At 59.4% G+C, this 19,795-nt stretch overlaps 1 protein-coding gene across 3 annotated transcripts in view; it reads right to left on the bottom strand.

Annotated features, from left to right (window-relative positions):
* The window catches only part of ARHGAP8 (Rho GTPase activating protein 8), a 64,914-nt gene that overhangs the window by 17,927 nt on the left and 27,192 nt on the right, over nt 1–19,795 (bottom strand). Inside the window, exons 4-9 of one of the 3 annotated variants that reach the window (XM_043562877.1) lie at nt 19,166–19,253; nt 14,804–14,935; nt 10,793–10,879; nt 6,875–6,964; nt 5,637–5,747; nt 1,021–1,026 (exon numbers count right to left, since the gene is read on the bottom strand). In XM_043562877.1, the coding sequence (XP_043418812.1) occupies nt 1,021–1,026; nt 5,637–5,747; nt 6,875–6,964; nt 10,793–10,879; nt 14,804–14,935; nt 19,166–19,253 (514 nt within the window). Of the gene's footprint in view, nt 1–1,020; nt 1,027–5,636; nt 5,748–6,866; nt 6,965–10,792; nt 10,880–14,803; nt 14,936–19,165; nt 19,254–19,795 lie in introns of all 3 variants that reach the window. The other 2 variants (XM_043562875.1, XM_043562876.1) reach the window with 2 other exon arrangements.

Genomic DNA, 19,795 nt, shown 5'->3' with positions numbered 1-19,795 from the left:
GGCCGCTGGGTCAGCTGGAACCGTCCGCTCTGGGGGAGGAGCAGCTGGGAGTCACGTGGTCCTGCTCATTAACGAACGGCCCAAAGGGGACCTCTGCCTCCGTCGCCCCCACATCCCACTTCCTGCAGGTGCGGAAGCAGCAGGAGAGGTGTGGGCAGGGGGACCCACCCGCTTGCCCCCCCGAGTCTGGAAGCCCCCCACCCCTCTCTTCTCCCACCTGCCCACCTGCTTCACCTGTACGTGCAGGACGGAGCACACAGGTGAAGGAAATGCCACCGGGAATCTCTTTTATAAAAGAGTTTACGGGTGTGACCGTTAGCGCCTCTTTCTCCCCCTCTTTTCTGACTTAAAAGGCCACAGAGCAGAGCAAGAATTACAAATGTGTGCCAGTGGGCACAAAATTAAGACCTAGTTGGTGTGCCCATAACGACACAGAGGGGAGAAGGGACAGGGGACGAGTTTTGTGCGGTGGCGGCAAGGTGAGTAACGTTATCGCTACTAAGAACCAGTGTGTGATGAACGAAGCTGTGAACTCTAATCCCAAGACGCAAACTATCGCAAGTGACTCAAGAAGGAATGTAAGATCTGAGAAGGTATGACGCGTGAAGACACTGAACTGTCATTTTAAAGCGTCCCACGAAGAAAAGCCAAAGACATTGCCGTATGAGGTGACCGCAGACCAGTTCTTACGAACACAGACACCAAATCATCCACAAGGTACCAGCAAAGCAAATCCAGCTACGTAGAAAGAGATTATCCACCACGAACACATGCGATTTATCCCAAGGATGCAAGGTTCGTGCAACATAAAAATTGATCAATGTAACCACCATGTTATTAGAATAAAGGACAAAGCCTCTGTCATCGTCTCCATAAAGGCAAAAAAAGCACATGACCGAATCTCACATCCCTTCATAGGAAAAAAACAAAACAAAACCCACCGCTCAATGAGCCAGGAACACAGCCGGATAAAAAGCCGGATAAAAAGCATCTATGAAAAACCCACAGCTAATATCATACTTAACGCTGAAAAACGTAGCCACTTCCCGGTAAGAAGAGGCAAACACAAGGATGTGTGCTCACCCCACTCCTTCCCAGCACTGGAGGTCCGGCCAGCGCAATCAGGCAGGAAAAGGAAGTGAAAGGCACCCCGGAGGAAGAGGAAGAGGTGAAACTATCTCTATTTACAGATGACAGGGTCTTGGATGTGGAAAATACTTAACAAAAAAATCACAAAACGTCCATAAGAACGAATAGATGATTTCACTTAGGCAGTAGGATATAAGATCAGCTGACAAAAATCAATTGCATTTCTTTTTAAAAACACATTTTTTTTAATGTTTTATTTATTTTTGAGACAGAGAGACAGAGACAGAGAGTGAGCAGGGGAGGGGCAGAGAGAGGGAGAGACACAGAATCCGAAGCAGGCTCCAGGTTCCGAGCGGTCAGCACGGAGCCCGATGCGGGGCTCGAACTCACGGACCGCGAGATCATGACCTGAGCTGAAGTCGGACGCTCAACCGACTGAGCCACCCAGGCGATGGGCCACTGATTTTTGACAAGGATGCCAAGGCAATTCAGTGGCGGAAAGAATGCTGTCTTTAACAAACGGTCCTTGTGTGCGTGGAGTCATCCGGGAAGGCTTCCTGGAGGAGGAGACTATGAATGAGGACTAACGGCAGGCAAGCCTGGCAGCACGAACGGGTTCACGTGGTCCACACACCCTGTTGTTATGCCCCCCCCCCCCCCCGGGCCCTGGAGGTGGGGAGGGCATGGTTTCACCTCCAGTCACAGGGAGAGAAACTGGGGTTGCTTAAGTTAACCAGCCTGACTTCCCAAAGCTGGGACCTGCATCCCCCCTCTGCCCTGAGGAGGCCCTCCCTCTTTCCACTACCCCGTATCTGCCCAGATAGAGCCGTGCTAAGTGCCCACGTGCATTTTCTCTCTTCAGCGATGGCAAGGGCCAAAGATCCCTCGAGTCTCTGACGTCCCCCTTGATACGTTAACTTAATTAGCTTGTTCTAAGGTGACGGCTTTCTGTTGTGTGCTTCTGAACTTAACTCAGCAAATTAACATTTGTGAATAGGATTTGGTGATGAATTTTAATGACTTTCATTCATTCACAGTCCAAACAAATTACATATTTGGTACTCTATTTAATATGTTTATTGCCGTTTTATTGTAGTCATTTGCAACGAAAGGGCATAAAATATTAATTTAAGGAGGCAATCGCATGGATTATCTCTCAAAGTGGCACACACGACGCTTTCCAAAGGTTGTCCAGTGAGACTCAGCACTCCCTAAAGATACAAAGAACCGGGGCACCTGGCAGGCTCAGTGGGCAGAGCATATGACTCTTGATCTTGGGGCTGTGAGTTCGAACCCCACGTTGGGCGTTAAAAAAAAGACAAGGAACTGATTTTTACAGTTAAAACTGGCCCCAGAACAGGAATGAACCAAGACCTTTATAAAGGCATTTCTAATACCTGTCTTCGATCTGGTAACGGACATCTCTGGAGTTCAAACTCTGTCAACGCACCCTGAAAGACACCTGCTCAAGACAGGGGTCCCAGGGTGACTCCCCCATACTGTGCTCAGAGACACGGCTGTAGAAATCCACGAGTTAGAGGTGTTTCGTCTTTCATTTTTAAAGCTTTATTACACAGGGGCGCCTGGGGCGCTCAGTCGGTTAAGGTCCGACTCTTGGTTTCCCCTCGGATCATGATTTCGAGGTTTGTGAGTTTGAGCCCCACATCGGGCCCCGCCAGCACGGACCCAGCTTGGGATTCTCTCTCTCCCTCTCTCTCTCTGCCCCTACCCCGCTCACATGCTCTTTCTCCCTCTCTCAGAATAAATAAACTTGAAATAAATAAAGTTTCATTATTAGACAATATAAGACAGAAGTGGTTTGGAACAACGAAATTGGCCATCTGAAAGGCATCACTAGAGTCGTCAGACAAAGGGACTGATGACGGAAGCAACGGATACACAGGCCAGGCCGAAGGCGGAGACACAGACAGCAGAAGCCTCAGGCCTGAAAATCCTGGAGCCTGGGCCCGCCCGGGGGCCCCTTCTCACCAGCGCCCCCAGAGGGGCCCGCCGTCACTGCATCGGCCAGTGCCGCCTTCCCAGGCGGGCCGCAGGGGTGCCGGGGCCACACCCACGGGCGGGAGCAGGTCACTCCAGTACATATTGACAGCGGGTAAAGAAGGAAACTTTGGTAAATTTTTGTTCCGGATACATTCGGGAACACTGTAGGTCAACATATGCTGCGTTCGCTAAGTGCTCACAAAATAGCTCTCCAGGGAGACCCCACCTGTGTGCGTGTCTGGGGAGGGGAGGCAGCGGTGAGACCCCAAAGGTCTAGAGCTGAGCTGTCCAGCGTGGCAGCGGGAGGGGGGCACATCAGTTGGGGCCACCTGGGTGACACGGTCGGTTGAGCGTCTGACTCTTGGTTTCGGCTCACGTCATGATCTCAGGACTTGTGGGTTTGAGCCCTACATCCGGCTCTGCACGGACAGTGTGGAGCCTGCTTGGGATTCTCTCTCTCTCTCTCTCTCTCTCTCTCTCTGCCCCTCCCCTGCTCATGCCCACACATGCACACACTCTCTCAAAATAGATAAACATTAAAAAAACTTTTACATCAGTTAAAATTAAATAAAGTTAGAAATTCAGTGCCTCAACTGCACTAGCCACATTTTGAGTGCTCAACAGCCACAACCTGGCAGTGAGGACCATGTCTATCATCGCAGAAAGTTCTGGAAGGCAGGGCCTTCCTTTAGCTGTGGTGACACACCCAAGGTGCCGACTCCCACCCTCTTACCAGCCCCGCCCTCAGCTCCTTCTCCCAGGCCCCCCCCCCAGGTACCTCCTCCCCCCACACACCTCTCCCTGACCCACAGTCATTTCCTACACCTCCTATAAACTAATCGCTACAAACTCCGTAGTTCAAAACCACAGAACCTTCCCATCCTGCACTTACGGGGGTGTCAGAAGGTAAAACAGGTCAACGCGGCTGTATTTTACAGAAGCTCTAAGGGACGATCTGTTCCTTGTCTTTCCCAGCTCCGAAGGGCGGCCTGCATCCCCTGGCTCGAGGTCCCATGTCACTCCAACCTCCGCTTCTGTCCTCAGGCCTCTTCTCTGACTCAGACAGACCCTTGTGATGGCACCGGGGCTGCCTGGATGATCCGGGATCATTCCCTCCCCGTCCCACGATCCTTCCCCGAGTCACACCTGCAGTTTCTTTCACCATGTAAGGTGACACCGCCATGGGCTCAGGGTCAGGACACTGACGTCCCCGGACGCCCCCTTCACTCTAGGCCAAGAAGAAAGAGGGGGTCCCCAGCGTCTGTCTCCCCTGTGGCCCCGGAGCCCGTAAGGGGGAGCAGTGAAGGGTCCTTGTGCCCAGATGCCTCGGGAGACACAAGTGACAGGTACGAGGCAGCACGCAGGCACCCCCCAGTGCCCCAGCCAGGACACCACCCCAAGAGTCTCCGTTCTCATCCCTCCAAACCTCATCGAGCCCCACTGTGGATCTTAAAGGTCATCAGCTTTTTGCGTGGGAAGCACACTACATGCCACCTTCTGACACGAAACGACCGCCTAGTGGGACCCAGCACACTGCTCTCCGGGCCCCACCCCCACCCTGCAGACCCTGGTCTTCCTACACGTGGTGTAGACCAGACCCCACCGCCCGGCGGGGCCGCGGGATAAAACGTCTCCTCTGTCCTCCGTCATCCCAGGTACCCGAGTGCCTGGCCAACCGCCCGAAGCAGAGCGCACGAGCACGGCCAAGGCACTTGTTGCCAAGCGGGGGAAATATCCGGAGAGGCTCCCGGGGCAGCCTGCTCGGGTGGGGTGGTGATGCAGGAGGGCCCTGGATACGGCCCAGAGCATCAAGGAAGGCTTCCTGGAGGAGGTGCCTCCGAAGGAGTCTCCGGAGAGAGGAAGCTGGCCCGGAACCCTTTTGGGAGGGGGCGTCAAAGGCCTAAGCTCACGTCATCCACCTCACTCACTCCAGAAACAAGCAAACAAGCTGAGGTGGGGAGTGAGTTCAGGGTCGCGTGGCTAAGAAGGGGTGAGATCAGCCAGGAAGGGCAGGACACTTTGTGACACGAACACTCCCTGCTCGGCGGCTTAGACCCGACAGGAGCGCGTTGCTCCCTCGTGCTCCGCGTGGGCGCCAGCGGGAGGCACGCAGCGGTCACTCCGGCCACCACACCAACTCGCTTGGTGGCTCCCAAACTCCCCTCCCGACGTGGCCTGCCCCACCGTGGCGCCGGCTCGCTGGCCAAAGCAAAGAACAAGACCACGCTGCACTCCGGGGAGGTGGCACGTGTCCGGCCGTGGCCTGGCAGCCGGGAGCCACCGCAGCCTGCGAGCAGCACCCAGCAGCGGCGACGAGAGCTCTGCTCGCCGCTGCCGGATCTTGGCGCGGCGGGGGCGCGCGCGGCACGGCGGGGGGGCGCGCGTGCGCCGTGCACTCCCCGCTGCAGGGAAAGGGCGCCTTTCGCATTCTCCGCAGGGTAGGCTGGGCTGCGGAAGGCACGGGTCTGGGGACGACCTCTCTGGGGCGTGGGAGTGTCCCACGGTCCCACCGAGGAAACGAGCAGGCCGCGGACCGGCTCACTTACTATTGCAGACTGACGCCAAACTGCTGGGTGGGCAGAGGGGGCCGCGGCGGCGGCGTCTTGGCGGGAGCGGGGACCTGGCCCCTGTGCAGGTTCCGGAGCTTCTCGTCGTATCTGCGGACACAGCAGAGGCGCGGCGCTCAGCTCGCGGGGGAGGAGCCTCGGGCCACGGGCCAGGTGCCCCGAGCCTCACGCTTCTGGGCCCACGTGCCGCACCACCACCTCACACGTGTGCAGCTGTGTGCGCGTGTGCATGCGCCCCCACCCCACCCCGCCCCGCCCCCACAATCCCCCCGCCGTCCTGGGCCTTCATCCCACCCCGGCACACGTCCAACCTCGCCTGCCAACCCTTGGCCAACATTTCACCCACGTCTCTGCTGGACACACCCTTTCCCAGCCTTTCCTGTCCCCTGGACACTCACTTCAGCAGTCACCTCCTCCTGGAAGCTCTCCCTGATAGTCCCCTCCCTAGTTGTTCTCAGGGACTTGTGGTCCCCACCGCGTGGGAGCATTCCAAGGGCAGGGTCACTCCCTACACCGCTCTGTGTGCCCGACTTCCGGCACGTGACCTGGAGCCCAGAAGAGCTAACATCTCCCCTGCCCCTGCAAGGCTGCCCACCTCGATGCGGCTTGGCGAGGACCCTGCTCCCTCAGCGAGCCCCCGGAGTGGGGACTGCAAAGGGCAGAGGGTGCCTGGCAGGGACTTCGAGACCAGCCCCTGTGCTGGCTGTGGGGCCAACCGGCCACTTGCCTTCCTCTGCTCCCCTGACCCCACGGGAGAGACCATAGACCCACATAAAATGAAGTGACAGACGCACTAATAGGGTTTCAGCAGAAGCCACGGCGGGGGGGCGGGGGGGGGGGCTGGTTTCCAGAGCACCTGCCACTGCCTCGGGTCGCTTCCTTCCACACACCCGAGAAATTCCCCTAATTCTCTGCTCAAAAGCAAAAATGGCAAATACCAAGGCAGCAAACTGCAGCTACGATCACGGCTTAGTTTTTAAAATCAGTTTGCGACGCGGGGAGAGAATAACCTCCCGTCCCGCCAACGGCCTCCCGCAGCCTCGTTTCTCTGCGTCAGCAGCCGGCATCTTTGTTGACGCCGCAGATTTCCGGGCGGGATCCGCTGGGCGCACGTTTGGAAAGTAAGCCTTCCACGCTGGCGGGACTGGACGGAGGCCCGTGGAACCACGGAGGTGTTCTCCCCGGCTGTCGGAAGAGGGTCTGACTCACCGCAGGACCTCGGGGGGACGATCAGCTGGCCGTATTTGAGGTGTTCGCGCAGCTCACTCAAATAGTTGAAATAGATGACTTTTCTCCCAAACTTATGACTGGAAGGGCAGAAGCGAGACAACAAAAACCGATTAGGTGGCACCAGAGAGGCCAGGGGCCCGGGGGGAGGGGCGGTGGCGGCAGCCGAGGAAGAACAATGCGGGTGTTTTCCGTATTAAGTGAACGTTAAGTGCTGACGCCAGAGAAAACCGGGCCATAACGGAAGCAGCGCACGTCTGCAGAGGTTTCGCTTTCATAAGATCTCGGATGCGCCAAACACTCTTGAGCGTCTCATCTGCATGAAAATAAATAGTTGCCTCCAGTGTGAAGCTGCCGTGAGTGAATCTGCACAGATCCGGGAGATGCAGGGAGGGGCCCAGAGGGCCTGCGGTTCCCGCTTGGCGGCGGCTTCCCTTTTGGGCACCCCTCCCTCTTCCAGGCTCCCGTCGGGGGCAGGGACCAAGAGAGACACTGGTTTCTCTCCAGGACGGTGGCCCCCAAGAGGCCACACCGGAGCGAGCATCACGGAGACAACACCCCCCCCCCCAAATCCACCCGCCCAGCGCCTCAGTCCTCCCTCGGAAACGGGTCCTCCCCCCGAGTGAGACCAGGCAGGCGAATGCCCACTGGCCGACACCTGGTGGGCACCGACACCTGGTGGGCACCGGCACCTGGCTGCCGTCAGTAACGCGCCCGTTTCCTGAGCTGCACGGCGGGCGCAGAACAGGATCCGGAGGGTGAGAAGCCACATGCCCGGCCCGGCCCTGCTCCTGGCAGGCCGCCACCACCTGTCCCCTGCCGCGGCTCTACTGAAGTGCAGCCGGCTTCCACAAAACTGCACGGATCTCACGTGCACAACGCGGGGAACGTGGACGCAGGCACACACCGCGATGCCATCACCACGATCGAGGGACCAAGCATATTCCTTGTCTACCAAGCTCTCCTGGGCATCCCTTTGCTCTGTGTGTGTGGTCAGAACACTCAGCAGATGTGCCCTCTTGACAAATCTTCAAGCGCGGGACACCGTGTTGGCCGCCGCAGGCTCCACGCTGGCCATCCAGAGCCCAGCAAACTTCTAGAACCTTTCTTTCCCTTCTCTCACCGAAGCTGAGCTGTTCTACCGGAAGGCAGGCTGGAGCCCAGAGCCCGCGGGAGGCCGAGCCGAGTGCGCCAGCTCCCCCTAGTGGATGAGTGGGAATCAGACCAAGTGCCCAGACCCCAGCCACCTGCCCCTAAGGGCCAAGGGGGCCTGACCATCTCCCATGAACCGCCTGTGGGTGGGGGGACAGAGAGCTTCCAAGCTGCAGGGAGGCCTCTGGTGCCAACCCACACTGCCCGTGCAGGAGCGCCCCCCACTTTCGCTCTGTTTCTGCCTGACCCCCTCTAGCATTTGCTGGTCCCCAGGCTCTGGAGGGCAGATGCTTCCTGCCTCTCGTACCTGGAAAGACCCCGGGGCAGTCCAGGCAAGGGAATTCAATCACCGGGGCTGGACCCAGGGAAACTCCTGTTCATGGGCTCTGGAGAGCCTCTGGACTTGTCCTCCTCATTTTCAAATGAGGACTTCAAGGCTCAGAGAGGTCAAGCAGCTGCCCAAGGCCACACAGCCAGAGCCCAGTCCCGGCTCTGGGGTCTCCAACCCTCAGTCCTGAGGTTCTCTCCTGGCACCTGCTTATGTCCATGCCTGAGGCAGGATAAGGGGCAGAGCCATACAGGGAATCCCAGCTGAGCCATTACTCACGGTGTGACCTCAGGCAAGCTGCTTAATCTCTCTGAGCATTAACCTCCTCTCCTTTGGAAGAGGGAAAACACAGCTGATGTCATAGGATTGTTTTGGGGTGCTATGCACGTACGGTGCGTAAGAAATTGTAATTAAAGTAATCACAAAAGGATAATAAAAAGGTTTTTTTTTAAAAAAATGAGTCAGGGGGCGCCTGGGTGGCTCAGTCGGTTAGGCGACCGGCTTCGGCTCAGGCCATGATCTAATGGTTCGTGGGTTCGAGCCCTGTGTCGGGGTCTGTGCTAATGGCTCAGAGCCTGGAGCCTGCTTTGGATTCTGTGCCTCCCCCCCCCCCCGCCCCGTCTCTGCCCCTCCGCTGCTCACGCTCTGTGTCTGTCTCTCAATAATACATAAACGTTAAAAAAAATTTTTTTTTAATGAGTCAGGAGGTAGGGGCTGGGCAAATGCTAGCAGCAAACATTGAGCACTGGCTATTGCCAGGCAGGCCCTGTTCTAAACATTCCGTCAATACATTGTTGCGACAGGATCAGTACAGCCGCAGTCTGTCTCCCGGGGAAATTAAGGCAGAGGGAGGCTGCATGTCTTGCGCAGAGGAACAGGTGATCAGAGGCGGGGCAAGTCAAGCCTGAGCTCCAGAACCACCGCAGCCTCCGGGCTGCCGCACTACAGAGTGGGAGAGGGGTTTTCCCCCAAGAACTGGAGAGGTTTCTAGAACTCTCAGGGCTTTTCTAAGGTGAGTGACAGCACCCAGGAGCAGGAGAACATCTGAGCGGTCTTCTCGGGCACTGGGGTAACGGGCACTGGCTTTCTCACCACGTCAGCTAGGGACGGGCATGCCGGTCCCGGCTAAACAACGGAACGGACGAACGAAATCCCACCGTCCCAACAGGTGCGTGTGTGGCTGCGGCACAGGCAGCCAGGTGGGAACACTGACTGCGTGGGAATCCTCCTGAAACGAAAGGAACTCTGGCCTCAGAAATCTCTCCCCACCTTAAACGGGAACAGACTCATGGCTGCCCTTCCAGGCATGGTCCCAGTGGCACCTGCAGATCTGGGAACCGCAGCCGGCCCCAATGACAGGGCCACACGGGCCACGCTCTCTGAACGAGCACTGGTCTGAGTTTTGGGAGTCCTTGTAGCTAATCATGAAACCCGAGGTGGTACTGGGGACCCCCAACGCAGGTGCATGAAGTAGGTGCTCAGGCCAGGGCGGGATTTAAAATACCAGGTACAGGGGTGCCTGGGTGGCGCAGTCGGTTAAGCGTCCGACTTCAGCCAGGTCACGATCTCTCGGTCCGTGAGTTCGAGCCCCGCGTCGGGCTCTGGGCTGATGGCTCAGAGCCTGGAGCCTGTTTCTGATTCTGTGTCTCCCTCTCTCTCTGCCCCTCCCCCGTTCATGCTCTGTCTCTCTCTGTCCCAAAAATAAATAAACGTTGAAAAAAAATTTTTAAAATACCAGGTACAGGGTCACCTGGGTGGCTCAGTTGATTAGGCATCTGACCTCAGCTCAGGTCATGATCTCGCGGTCCGTGGGTTCGAGCCCCGCGTCGGGCTCTGTGCTGACAGCTAGGAGCCTAGAGAGTCTGCTTTGGATTCTGTGTCTCCCTCTCTCTCTGCCCCTCCCCTGCTCCTGTTCTGTTTCTCTCTCTCTTTCTCAAAAAATAAATACACATTAATGGGGCGCCTGGGTGGCTCAGTCGGTTAAGCGGCCGACTTCGGCTCAGGTCATGATCTCGCGGTCCGTGAGTTCGAGCCCGCATCAGGCTCTTTGCTGACAGCTCAGAGCCTGGAGCCTGTTTCAGATTCTGTGTCTCCATATCTCTGACCCTCCCCCGTTCATGCTCTATCTCTCTCTGTCTCAAAAATAAATAAACGTTAAAAAAAAATTAAAAAAAATAAATACACATTAAAAAAAGAAAAAATAATAATAAAACGCCAGGTGCAAAGCTCGCAGCTGTCGTAAGCTGGCGTCCTATTCGTGACGGTCAGCCGTTGTGACCCGCCACAGCCGTGGGGCGGGCAGAGTGCCCCAGACACGGGTGCCCCAGGGACGAGACCGCCACGGTGCCACAGAGGGAGGGCCGTCCCCCCCGCCCCATGGGATGCAGCCTCCTGCCCCGGTGAGGTCCTCGCCTAGAGCACCACGTACCTGATGAGGGGTTTGAAGATGGTCCACAGGACTTTGATGAAGTTGGTGGGGTGCACGACATACAGCGCCTTCAAGTTCTTTTTGTACCTGGGGAGGGAAGCATGGGAGGACTTCAGAGCGCTACAGCCCGCGCCCGAAGCTGAGCCCTGACCGTGAGCCTCAGAACCTTCGCTGTCTGAACAGAGCCACTTTAAGGACGTTGGCACAAAAGCAGGAAGGGGAATCAGGACCTCCCGTCCACCGGCACCCCCTGGCACGCACAAGGCACTTCACCGTTTGCGAGAGCAGAGCCCCCTTGCGGGCGCTCACCCAGGGGGAGGGGAGGGGCGGGGCGGGGCGCACCGAGCAGTTCGCAAGGGCAGGCCGCTGCGAGAGCCCCGGTGCGCCCACCGACGGGGTCCCGGGCACCCACTTAAAGAGCCTGCGTGCTCCCCTCATCCCAGAATAAGTCGGCGCAGAGCCACGAGGCTGAGGCAAGGAGGCTGGCACCGTGCGGGGTGGCCTGGCGTCCCCGTGCAGCCAGCGCGGTCCCCCTCTCGCCCGCTGTCCGAATTTCAGGAATTTGGGGGGCTGGTTGTAAAAAGCAGCCATGATTAAATAATACGAACACGTAATTAAGTAAATCACGTTAAACGCCAAGGTAATAAATACTCGGAACTCCTCACTTCCGGCTTATTTTACTCCCTTACTCTTTCCTGCGCCCCCGAGGCTTTTCTGTGTATCTGAATAACAGAAGTCCATACCCAGTGTCCCCCTCCGACTCCGCGTCCAGGGGCGGCACGCTGGTGCCCTGAGGCTGGCCACGGTGGCAGGAGATGGCACCGGTCACAAACCAGTCACCCCAAGCCCCCGAGGGCTGGTTAGCACGCGCGGAGCAGGGGGCTGCCGGGTCAGACCCCGGGGGGCAGGGGTGAGGACAGGGGAGTGACAGAGGCCGGGAGGGGGGTGCTGGAGCCGGCAGGTGTGCGTGAGCAGGGCTCCCTCACGGGGAGGTGGCGGGACGGGAAGGCGGTGCGTGCAGGGGCGGGGTGGCCCGATCAGTAACCGGACCCGTGAGGGGGGCTGGTCAGATGCTGGGTGACAGACGGGCAGGCACGTCAGTGAGGGAATCGTGAGCAGCGCCTCCCCACCAGAGACGAGGGCTGCAGACCCACAGAGGAAACCAGAGCGGGCCCCGGGCTGCAGGACAGGAACAGCGGGTGTCAGGGTGAACACGCGGGGCCTGGCAGGGACGGACGGCTGTGAGCAACACCCCAAGGGTCCACGGGAAGTGCCTGGGAGCCAGTCACCCCAAAAGCAACAAGCACACTACTCTGACACCCCGGCTCCTAGAGAAATGGCAGAACGCCCCGTGCGGGGTGAGGACAATGTAAGGGGCGCCTGGGGCATCTTCTTGTGCTAGAAAATGGGGGGGGGGGACACTCAGCGTAAGGGGACACGTCTGAGGGCCCCAGGAGCCAGGCTGGAAGGGGGCCCACTTGGCCGAATTTGAATTTGAACGCTGAATATGGTCATGGATTATATAACCCATTGAAAGAAACAGGAAATCACAAGTCCACATTGATACGAATGAGCCAGGACGGCTAAGCTCTTCCTTATGGTAAATTGCCGGTGGCTTCAATCACCGCTCGGCCACCGTCCCAGCAACCACTGGGCCAAGAAACGGCAGTGGAGACAAAGGCCCACCACAAGACACTTCCAATGGGGAGCAAGACACCCCCAGTCTCAAAGTATCTCCCAAGGAGATACTAACTAAGGACAAAAAGAACGGCTCTTCACGCAGAGAGGGGGGAGGTGTAGCGACTTGTGGATGGTCCAGGGTCCCAGAGGGCAGGGGCCACCGAGTGCATCCTTCCGTGGAGGTGGCTTCCCGGAAGGGGGTCGCAACACCTGTGGGGGGACCGGTTCTCCCTTGAAAGGAGTGGCCTGGAGGCACAGTCTGGAGAATGAGGAGCCAACAGCCAAGAGAAAAAATTCAGGAAAACCCGCGGGGTGCAGTCACGGCAGACAGAAACCCCTTGCGGTATAAATCTCACCAAATTGGATTTGGAGCTCCACTTGCACACCTCTGGTGACGGGGGACTCACTATCCCAGCAGACCCTCCCCTGCTGGTTCCGATGTCTGGAAGGTCCATCTTTCTGGATTCTATCGAGCCAAGATCTGTGATCCTACCCCCACCCCCTGGTCCACCTTCGTGGCAAGTAGGGAGTCCCACAGAATAAGTCGGCCTCCTTCCATCTGACAACTTATCTGTATCAGCTCACCACAGGCCTACACAGGCGTCTCACTTCTCCTCAAGCACCTTCCGTGGCTCTTTGTTGCCTCCTTCGCCACCTCCCTCCGCGATTCCCCACCCCTCGTCCAGCCCTCCCACCACGCAGCCTCAGCTCACCTGACTTTCTGCGGTCTGCCACTTGGCAATGCCCTGCCCACCCCTCCAGGGGCTGCTCAAAGGCCGCCTCCCCCACCCGGCCTCTGGCCCCACCTGGCTCCCATCTTCCCGCCCAACACGGAGAGCCCGCCACCTGCAGACCCCTTCCCACGCGCAGGGGAGGGGACACGGACACGGGTCGGAGGGCGGCAGCCAGGCACGGTGCGTGGGCACAAACACACCGCTCTGCGCATGCGCTGCCTGCTCAGGGACCTTGAGGCCGCAGGGGAGGGGCCGGCGATGCTTCGGGGACAACCCAGGAAAGCTTCATGAGGGAGGGGCCAGAGCTGGGGCCTGGTTGCCTCTGGCTCCGCTCAGGGCCTGGAACCCAGTGTCAGGCAAACGGCGGTGCAGCTCAGCGACAATCCTTTCCCTGAGACACAGGCCAGAAAGCCAAGAAATTCCTCCGAAGGTTCGAGGCCCAGCGACAGCAGGACCCAAAAGACACGAGGGCGGGCTTTGGGAGATCAGGCTCCGCCTCCTCCACCCCGCCCATCAGAGCTCTGAGGGGAAGACTTCCAGCACGGGTTAGAAAGGCCTTCGAGAAGGAAAAGCCAGAGGAACACGGGACACCTGCGCGAAGGCCCGACGGTGCAGTCTATTAGCAGCCCCGAAGAGCTGACTGTGACACAAGACGTGGCTCAGGGAAAAAATCCGCCAGCCCCAAGCCGTTGCCAAGGGGTGCGCGGGGCCCCGGGCGGAAGAGGGAGAGGGGGTCTCGGCGGGGGTCCCGGCACAGGTCCGGGATGGGGGGGGTGAGACACCCGCTCTCTGGGGCCTGTGCGTCCGCACCTGTAAAACGTGCTGCCCACCTGCCCACCTCTCCGACACGAGGCACCAGAAAGCCCCTTGCAGGTGGGCCTGCACAAGCACGAAGTCTTGGGGGTCAGTAATCTGGGGGACACAGGCCAGACCCGGCCACCTAGTACTGCACAACCCTGCAAGCTGTGAAGGGTTTCACGTTGTCAATGGCTGGAAAAAGAATTAAACAGACGATAGTTCAGCATATGTGGGAATGACACTTGGGGCACCCGGGTGGCTCGGTCGGTTGGGCGTCCGACTTCGGCTCAGGTCACGATCCCGCGGTCCGTGAGTTCGAGCCCCGCGTCGGGCTCTGTGCCGACCGCTCGGAGCCCGGAGCCTGCTTCGGATTCTGCGTCTCCCTCGCTCTCTGCCCCTCCCCTGCTTGCACTCTGTCTCTCTCAAAAATAAACATTAACAAAATTAAAAGAAAATGACACGAAAGTCACACGCCAGGTCCACAAAGTTTCACTAGAGCAGGGTTCCAGCCCCCGGTTTCCGTATTATCTGTGGCTGCTCTTGTGCCCCGTGGCAGAACCCGGTAGTTGCCACAGGAGCCTGGTGGCCCACAGATAGGGGCCGTCTGGCCGCCTCTGCCCCAAACGACAGCTCTGGACAGAGCCCCGGCCCCGAAGGGAGGGGACCCCGAGCTCCTTCGGCCTAGCTCCCGGCCCCCTGCCGCACAGCCGAGACCCCTCCTGCCCCCCCCCGCCCCCGGGGCCTGCCCGTCACTCAGCGCAGCCCTGAGGCCCACCCCCGAGGGCTGGAGGACACACACCTCCTGTCGAACTCCTTGTAGGTGCTCTGGAGCCAGCCCAGGGACGGCTTGTTCCGGCTGTTCAGCCCATAGTGGAAGTAGACGATGGTGTAATCGCTCTCCACGTACTGGTCCAGCGTGTGCTTCAAATACCTGGGCACGAAGCACAGACTCGGTTTCGAAAATCACACTCCTGCCGTCGCTGAAACCAAATACGCGTTCGCCACAACAGAAGCTGTGGGCACCGGGGACGGGCCGGCACCGGGTCACGTGGGGACACGTCCAGGGCACCGGGGAATCCACCTGCTGGGGCCCTGTCCTCGTTTGCTACGTGAGGCTCAGTGAGGTTAGTGCTGAAGGCCACGGTCACACAGCACGTGGCAGGCCAAAAAAGGGCCCTGAAAACACATCCGTGTCAAGTCTCTGGAACCTGTGAACGTGACCTGATGTGAAACGGGTCTCGGCAGGTGTGTGATCGAGGGAAGGCTCCTGAACAGGAGCTTATCCAGGATCATCCAGGTGGGCGTGTGTGCTGATGGGACAGACAGAAAGAGGGGAAATCACGGAAGGGGGTGTGTCTGAGAAGACACAGGGGAGGGTGACGCCCCCCGACCCCGGGCCAGGACCACGGGCAGCCATCAGAAAACAGAAGCAAGGAGCCTCCTCTCCTGGACGGGGAGCTCCCTCTGGAGGAGCAGGGCCCAGTCAACACCCTGGTTTGGGACTCCTGGCTCTGCCAGAATAAATGTGTTGCTTTGTCCCACAAACGAGCAGTAATGAGCTGCAGCAGCCACAGGGGACTCTCGAAGGACGCACCGGGACTCAAACCCAGGACGGACCGCTCAGCCCGCCCCACCTCAGACTCCCTGCCCTTCTGCCGCACCTCTAGAAGCAGCCACTTCCTTCCAGATCAGCTCCGAACGTTTTTCTTGTTCCCATAAAGCAGGATCCCGACTCTGCTCTGCGGTCACCTGACCGCACGCCACAGTACAAGTTCTAGAAAGCTCCGTGGTCACTTCCCAGCCCTTGGTCCCTCCCTGCCTAGCTGCGGGACCCGCTTGAAAAGGCCGCATCCAGCCACCCGCAGGAGGCGAGCTGCTCCATCGGCGATCTGGCCAGGGCCCCTGACGTCGAGCGGGCCGGAACGGGCTGCCCAAGTCACCACCCAGAAGCGCATCCTGGAATTCAGCCCGGATTCCGTGCCACCGTGGCAGGGATCACACCTGCTTCTGCTGTGAGCCGTGCGAAGGCGGCCTGCCGGGAGCCCTGGGTCCAGCGGGTTGTGGGCCGGGTGCTCACGGGGACGGAGTCCACAGATCTGCTCCAGCAGAAAACCCCAGCAGCCTCTGCCTGTCTGCAAGGGCTCAGCTGCCAGCCTTTCACTGCAGGGACACTGCGGTGGGCCCTTTACCTCACCCAAAAGGGCGTCAGCTTCTCCTCTGCTCATCTGACTTCAAAGCATCATTAGAGTGCCCTCTGCCCAAAACACTGGCTCTCTGAACAGCAGGCCTTTGCACGTATTTACTCACTTAACCGTGTGAGGCAGGCACCATAGACCCATTTGACAGAGGAGTCAACTGAGGCCCGAAGAGGTGAACCAGGAAGGGCAGAGCCAGGATGTGAAGGGAGCAGCCTGGCTGCAGGGTCCGCTCTCTTGCCCACACTGTCCCCGCCCGTCGTCTCTGAGGTATAAACGTGACGCAAAGCCGTCCTGTCGTGACCCTGGTTTCGGCTTCCCTGTGGCGGGAGGAGTTCCGGGTCCCGGATGCTCTCCGGCGCGCCGGTTCACACACCCTCTGGACTAAGCCGTGGAAGCACCATTCACTAAGGCCGTCCCTTCTGTCACCCTCGCAGACAGAAGCCAGACTGAGATCTCCAGTTCCAGAGTCCCGCACCTCCGGGGACCCCCCGCTTCTGTAAGGACAGTCACTGGCGCAGTCCCCAACTCCCTTGCCAGGGGAGAGCAGGGGAACGTCTGGCCAGCTCGCTTATCCACGCTGGACGCACCAGTAAAAGCAGGCACCCGTGGCCCAGCGCGCTCCCCGGTTCCTTCCACAAACACGCTGAGCCCTCCTGCTGTCAGAACACATCTGCCAGGCGTGCTCAGCACAGGAAGCCATTAACTAAATTACGGGTTGAGCTGCAGAGACACGACTTATTTCTTCACCCATTTCAAAAATAGGAGCGCGCATCTGGCCACAAGAAAGCCGGCGCGTGGACAGGGAGAGGGAGGATGGCGTATGCGGCGGCAAGGTTTTCCGTGGAAACGTGGAGAAGGCTCAGCCTTAGGGCTCTTCCTAGCAAGGCCAAGAAGCCCACAGGCACCTCTGAGTAGATTAGAAAAGATGCTCCTTCTTCTAGCTAGACACTCTCCAGCACTGGGTGAGAAGAGCACCAGCTGAATGGCAGCCCCTCACGGTGATGCCCTTGTGCAGTGAACAACCTACACAACTGTTCACAGAGGCCATGCTGACCACTTCCTTCTGGGAGTGAAGGTTTCTGAGGGAGGCGGGCACACGAGAAAACACAACGCACCAGCTGTCGTCAGAGGCTGGTTGTTTTTGGACCGAGGTGAAATTCCTAACTACCATTTTAAAGCAGACGCTTCGTGGCATTAAGTACATTCCCCATGTGTGCAACCGCCACATCCATCCCGTTCCAAAATAATCTCACGGCCCGAAAGAGAGCCCCCACCCATTAGGAAGTCAATTACCCCGCCTCCTGCAACCGCCAACCTGCTTTCTGTCAAGGTTACTTCCGTCTCTGCAAGGAAAGGAATTCAGAACACATTCCGGCCCAACGGTGTGACTTCAGCGAGAGCCGAGCCGCCGGTCGTGGGTCACGGGATGCCACAAAAGGAAACAATCCGGCAAGGGAACGTGTCAGCCTTGGAGGACCCCAGACGAGAGCTCTCTCCTCATCCGGCTTCTCTCCCCGCCCCGTGTGCCCCGTACACACTGCGGGCGCGCGGGAGGGAGGCCAGCACCTCGCGGGAGGGCCGGCCCGCTGTCCGGGGTCACTGGCCGCCCGGGATGCGGGCGCCCCTCGGGAATCCCGCGGCAGGTCTCGCCGCGCAGCGGCAACAGCGGCACCGGCTGGAGACTCCCGAACACCTGCTGCCAGGCTCTTGCCGTTACCGGCGCGCCTCCCGCTGCCGTGGGAAGAGGCTTTGACGGACCAGGTCGGATGCTCGGGCCAAGGGGATTCTCACAAAACCACCCGCCCCAGAGGCTCCCGAGTGCTTCCGGGGCCCGCTCACGCCTTCATTCGAGCTGGGGGCTCTGCGCTATGTCGCGGGGGGAGGAGCAGGTCACCCAGAACGGTCGTGACCCGGAATGGGAGCCGTACCCAGACGTGAGCCAGGGTCTGGCCGTGCGAGTGAGTCGCAACCGGCACGCCGCCAGAGGGCAGATTCGAAGGCAAGGTGCGGCCGCGTGCGCCCCACAGGCGCGAGACCAACACCACCAAATGTGGTGACCAAGGCGAGTCCCGCCGGCCCCCGGCCTGGGCAGGTACCCCGGCAGGGCCTCGCTCGCAGCGAGATCCTGTGCGAGAGGACAGTGCGCCTGGAAACGCAGCCACGGCGGGTACTCGGGCGGTGCTGCCCTCGGAGAACGTCCTCCGCTCCAGGCCCCGGGGGTCCTGCTCACCCACAGAGGGGCTCCGTGCAGCGGCTGCGGTCAGTACACACGGGCTCTCACGAAGCTCATGGGGTCGATGGAGAAAGGAGGTACCAGAAGCACCCTGGCCATCACACGGAGCGTGCAGACGTCACAGGGACAAGACGGGGGCGATGGCGGCCGAGGCCGCAAGAGGTAAGTGGAAGGCCTTCCTCCCGAGCAGAGAACACTAAGCAGATACAGGAGACGGGGCTCCCTGTGGCTCTGAGAGGGAAGGAGGCTTGAAAGGGCCCCGAGATCTAGGCCCAGCGCTTCGGACGGTGGACCCAAAGCCACCCAAGGCTGGAGAGGCCATCAGTCCCACAGGTGGCTTTGCTGACCTGGCAACAGATGTGACATCCATCCGGGGACCCGCTAGTCAATGTTCATACGTGAGCCTTCAGCCCTAAACGTCCACCCTGTGCTGATGGTGAGGGAGAGGCCTGCGCACAGGGAGGGGCATACACACGTGTTGAGGGGCAGGCAGCCTATAGGGTGTGCGTGCACACAGAGGGAGTGCCCATGGCAGGTGTGTGCACAGTGGGCGTGTGTGTGCATGGAGAGGGAGACGCGCACACGGTCGTGGGGAAGGCAGACCACCGGCTGTGCGTGCGGATGGGGTGTGTGTGTGCACAGGGGTGTGTGTGCACGAGTGTGTGCACACACACCAGGAGGGCACACGCACACAGGGGGGCGTGTGTGGAGGGACACAGGCAGGACTTACTCCAGCAGACGCCTGTGGTTGAGCTCGTGGGAGGGGGGCATCCGGCAGCAGCTGAACGTGATGACCCGTCTTCCAAAGCAATCCTCCCCTGCAGGAGCAGACACAGGGGTGAGCCACACCCGCACCCGAGGCCTCCCTCCTCCCCTGCGGGAGCAGACACAGGGGTGAGGCCACCCCAACCGAGGCCTCCCTCCTCCCCTGTGGGAGCAGACACAGGGGTGAGGCCCGCCCACACCCGAGGCCTCCCTCCTCCCCTGCAGGAGGAGACACGGGGGTGAGGCCCGCCCGCACCCGAGGCCTCCTTCTCCAGGGACACCCACAGGCATTAATGGAAAAAGGAAGCCTCCTGAGCAGCCGGCCCGAGCTGAGAAGCCCAGGTGGCTGGCAGGCGGCACCTAAGGAGCATCTACTACGAATGCTCTGTGCACATTAGCCAAGTTCACGTTCACCACCAGCCTGCACGCTGGGAGCAATGTCTCCATTTTACAAACGGGCAACGGGCCCTGTGCAAAGCCACACGGGGCTGAGGGCCCCAGGACTGAAACCTGGATGCCTCTGCCTTCAAAGCTAGTGTCTGCTGCTTCCTCCCCACATCGAGTGTCCTCCGGGGCGTCCCCAGGACTCCGGGCC

The sequence above is a fragment of the Prionailurus bengalensis genome, chromosome B4, assembly GCF_016509475.1.
Source record: "Prionailurus bengalensis isolate Pbe53 chromosome B4, Fcat_Pben_1.1_paternal_pri, whole genome shotgun sequence".
Lineage (NCBI taxonomy): Eukaryota > Metazoa > Chordata > Mammalia > Carnivora > Felidae > Prionailurus > Prionailurus bengalensis.
The sequence above is the reverse complement of the archived record's forward strand: the minus strand, read 5'-3'. Positions and strand labels throughout refer to the sequence as shown.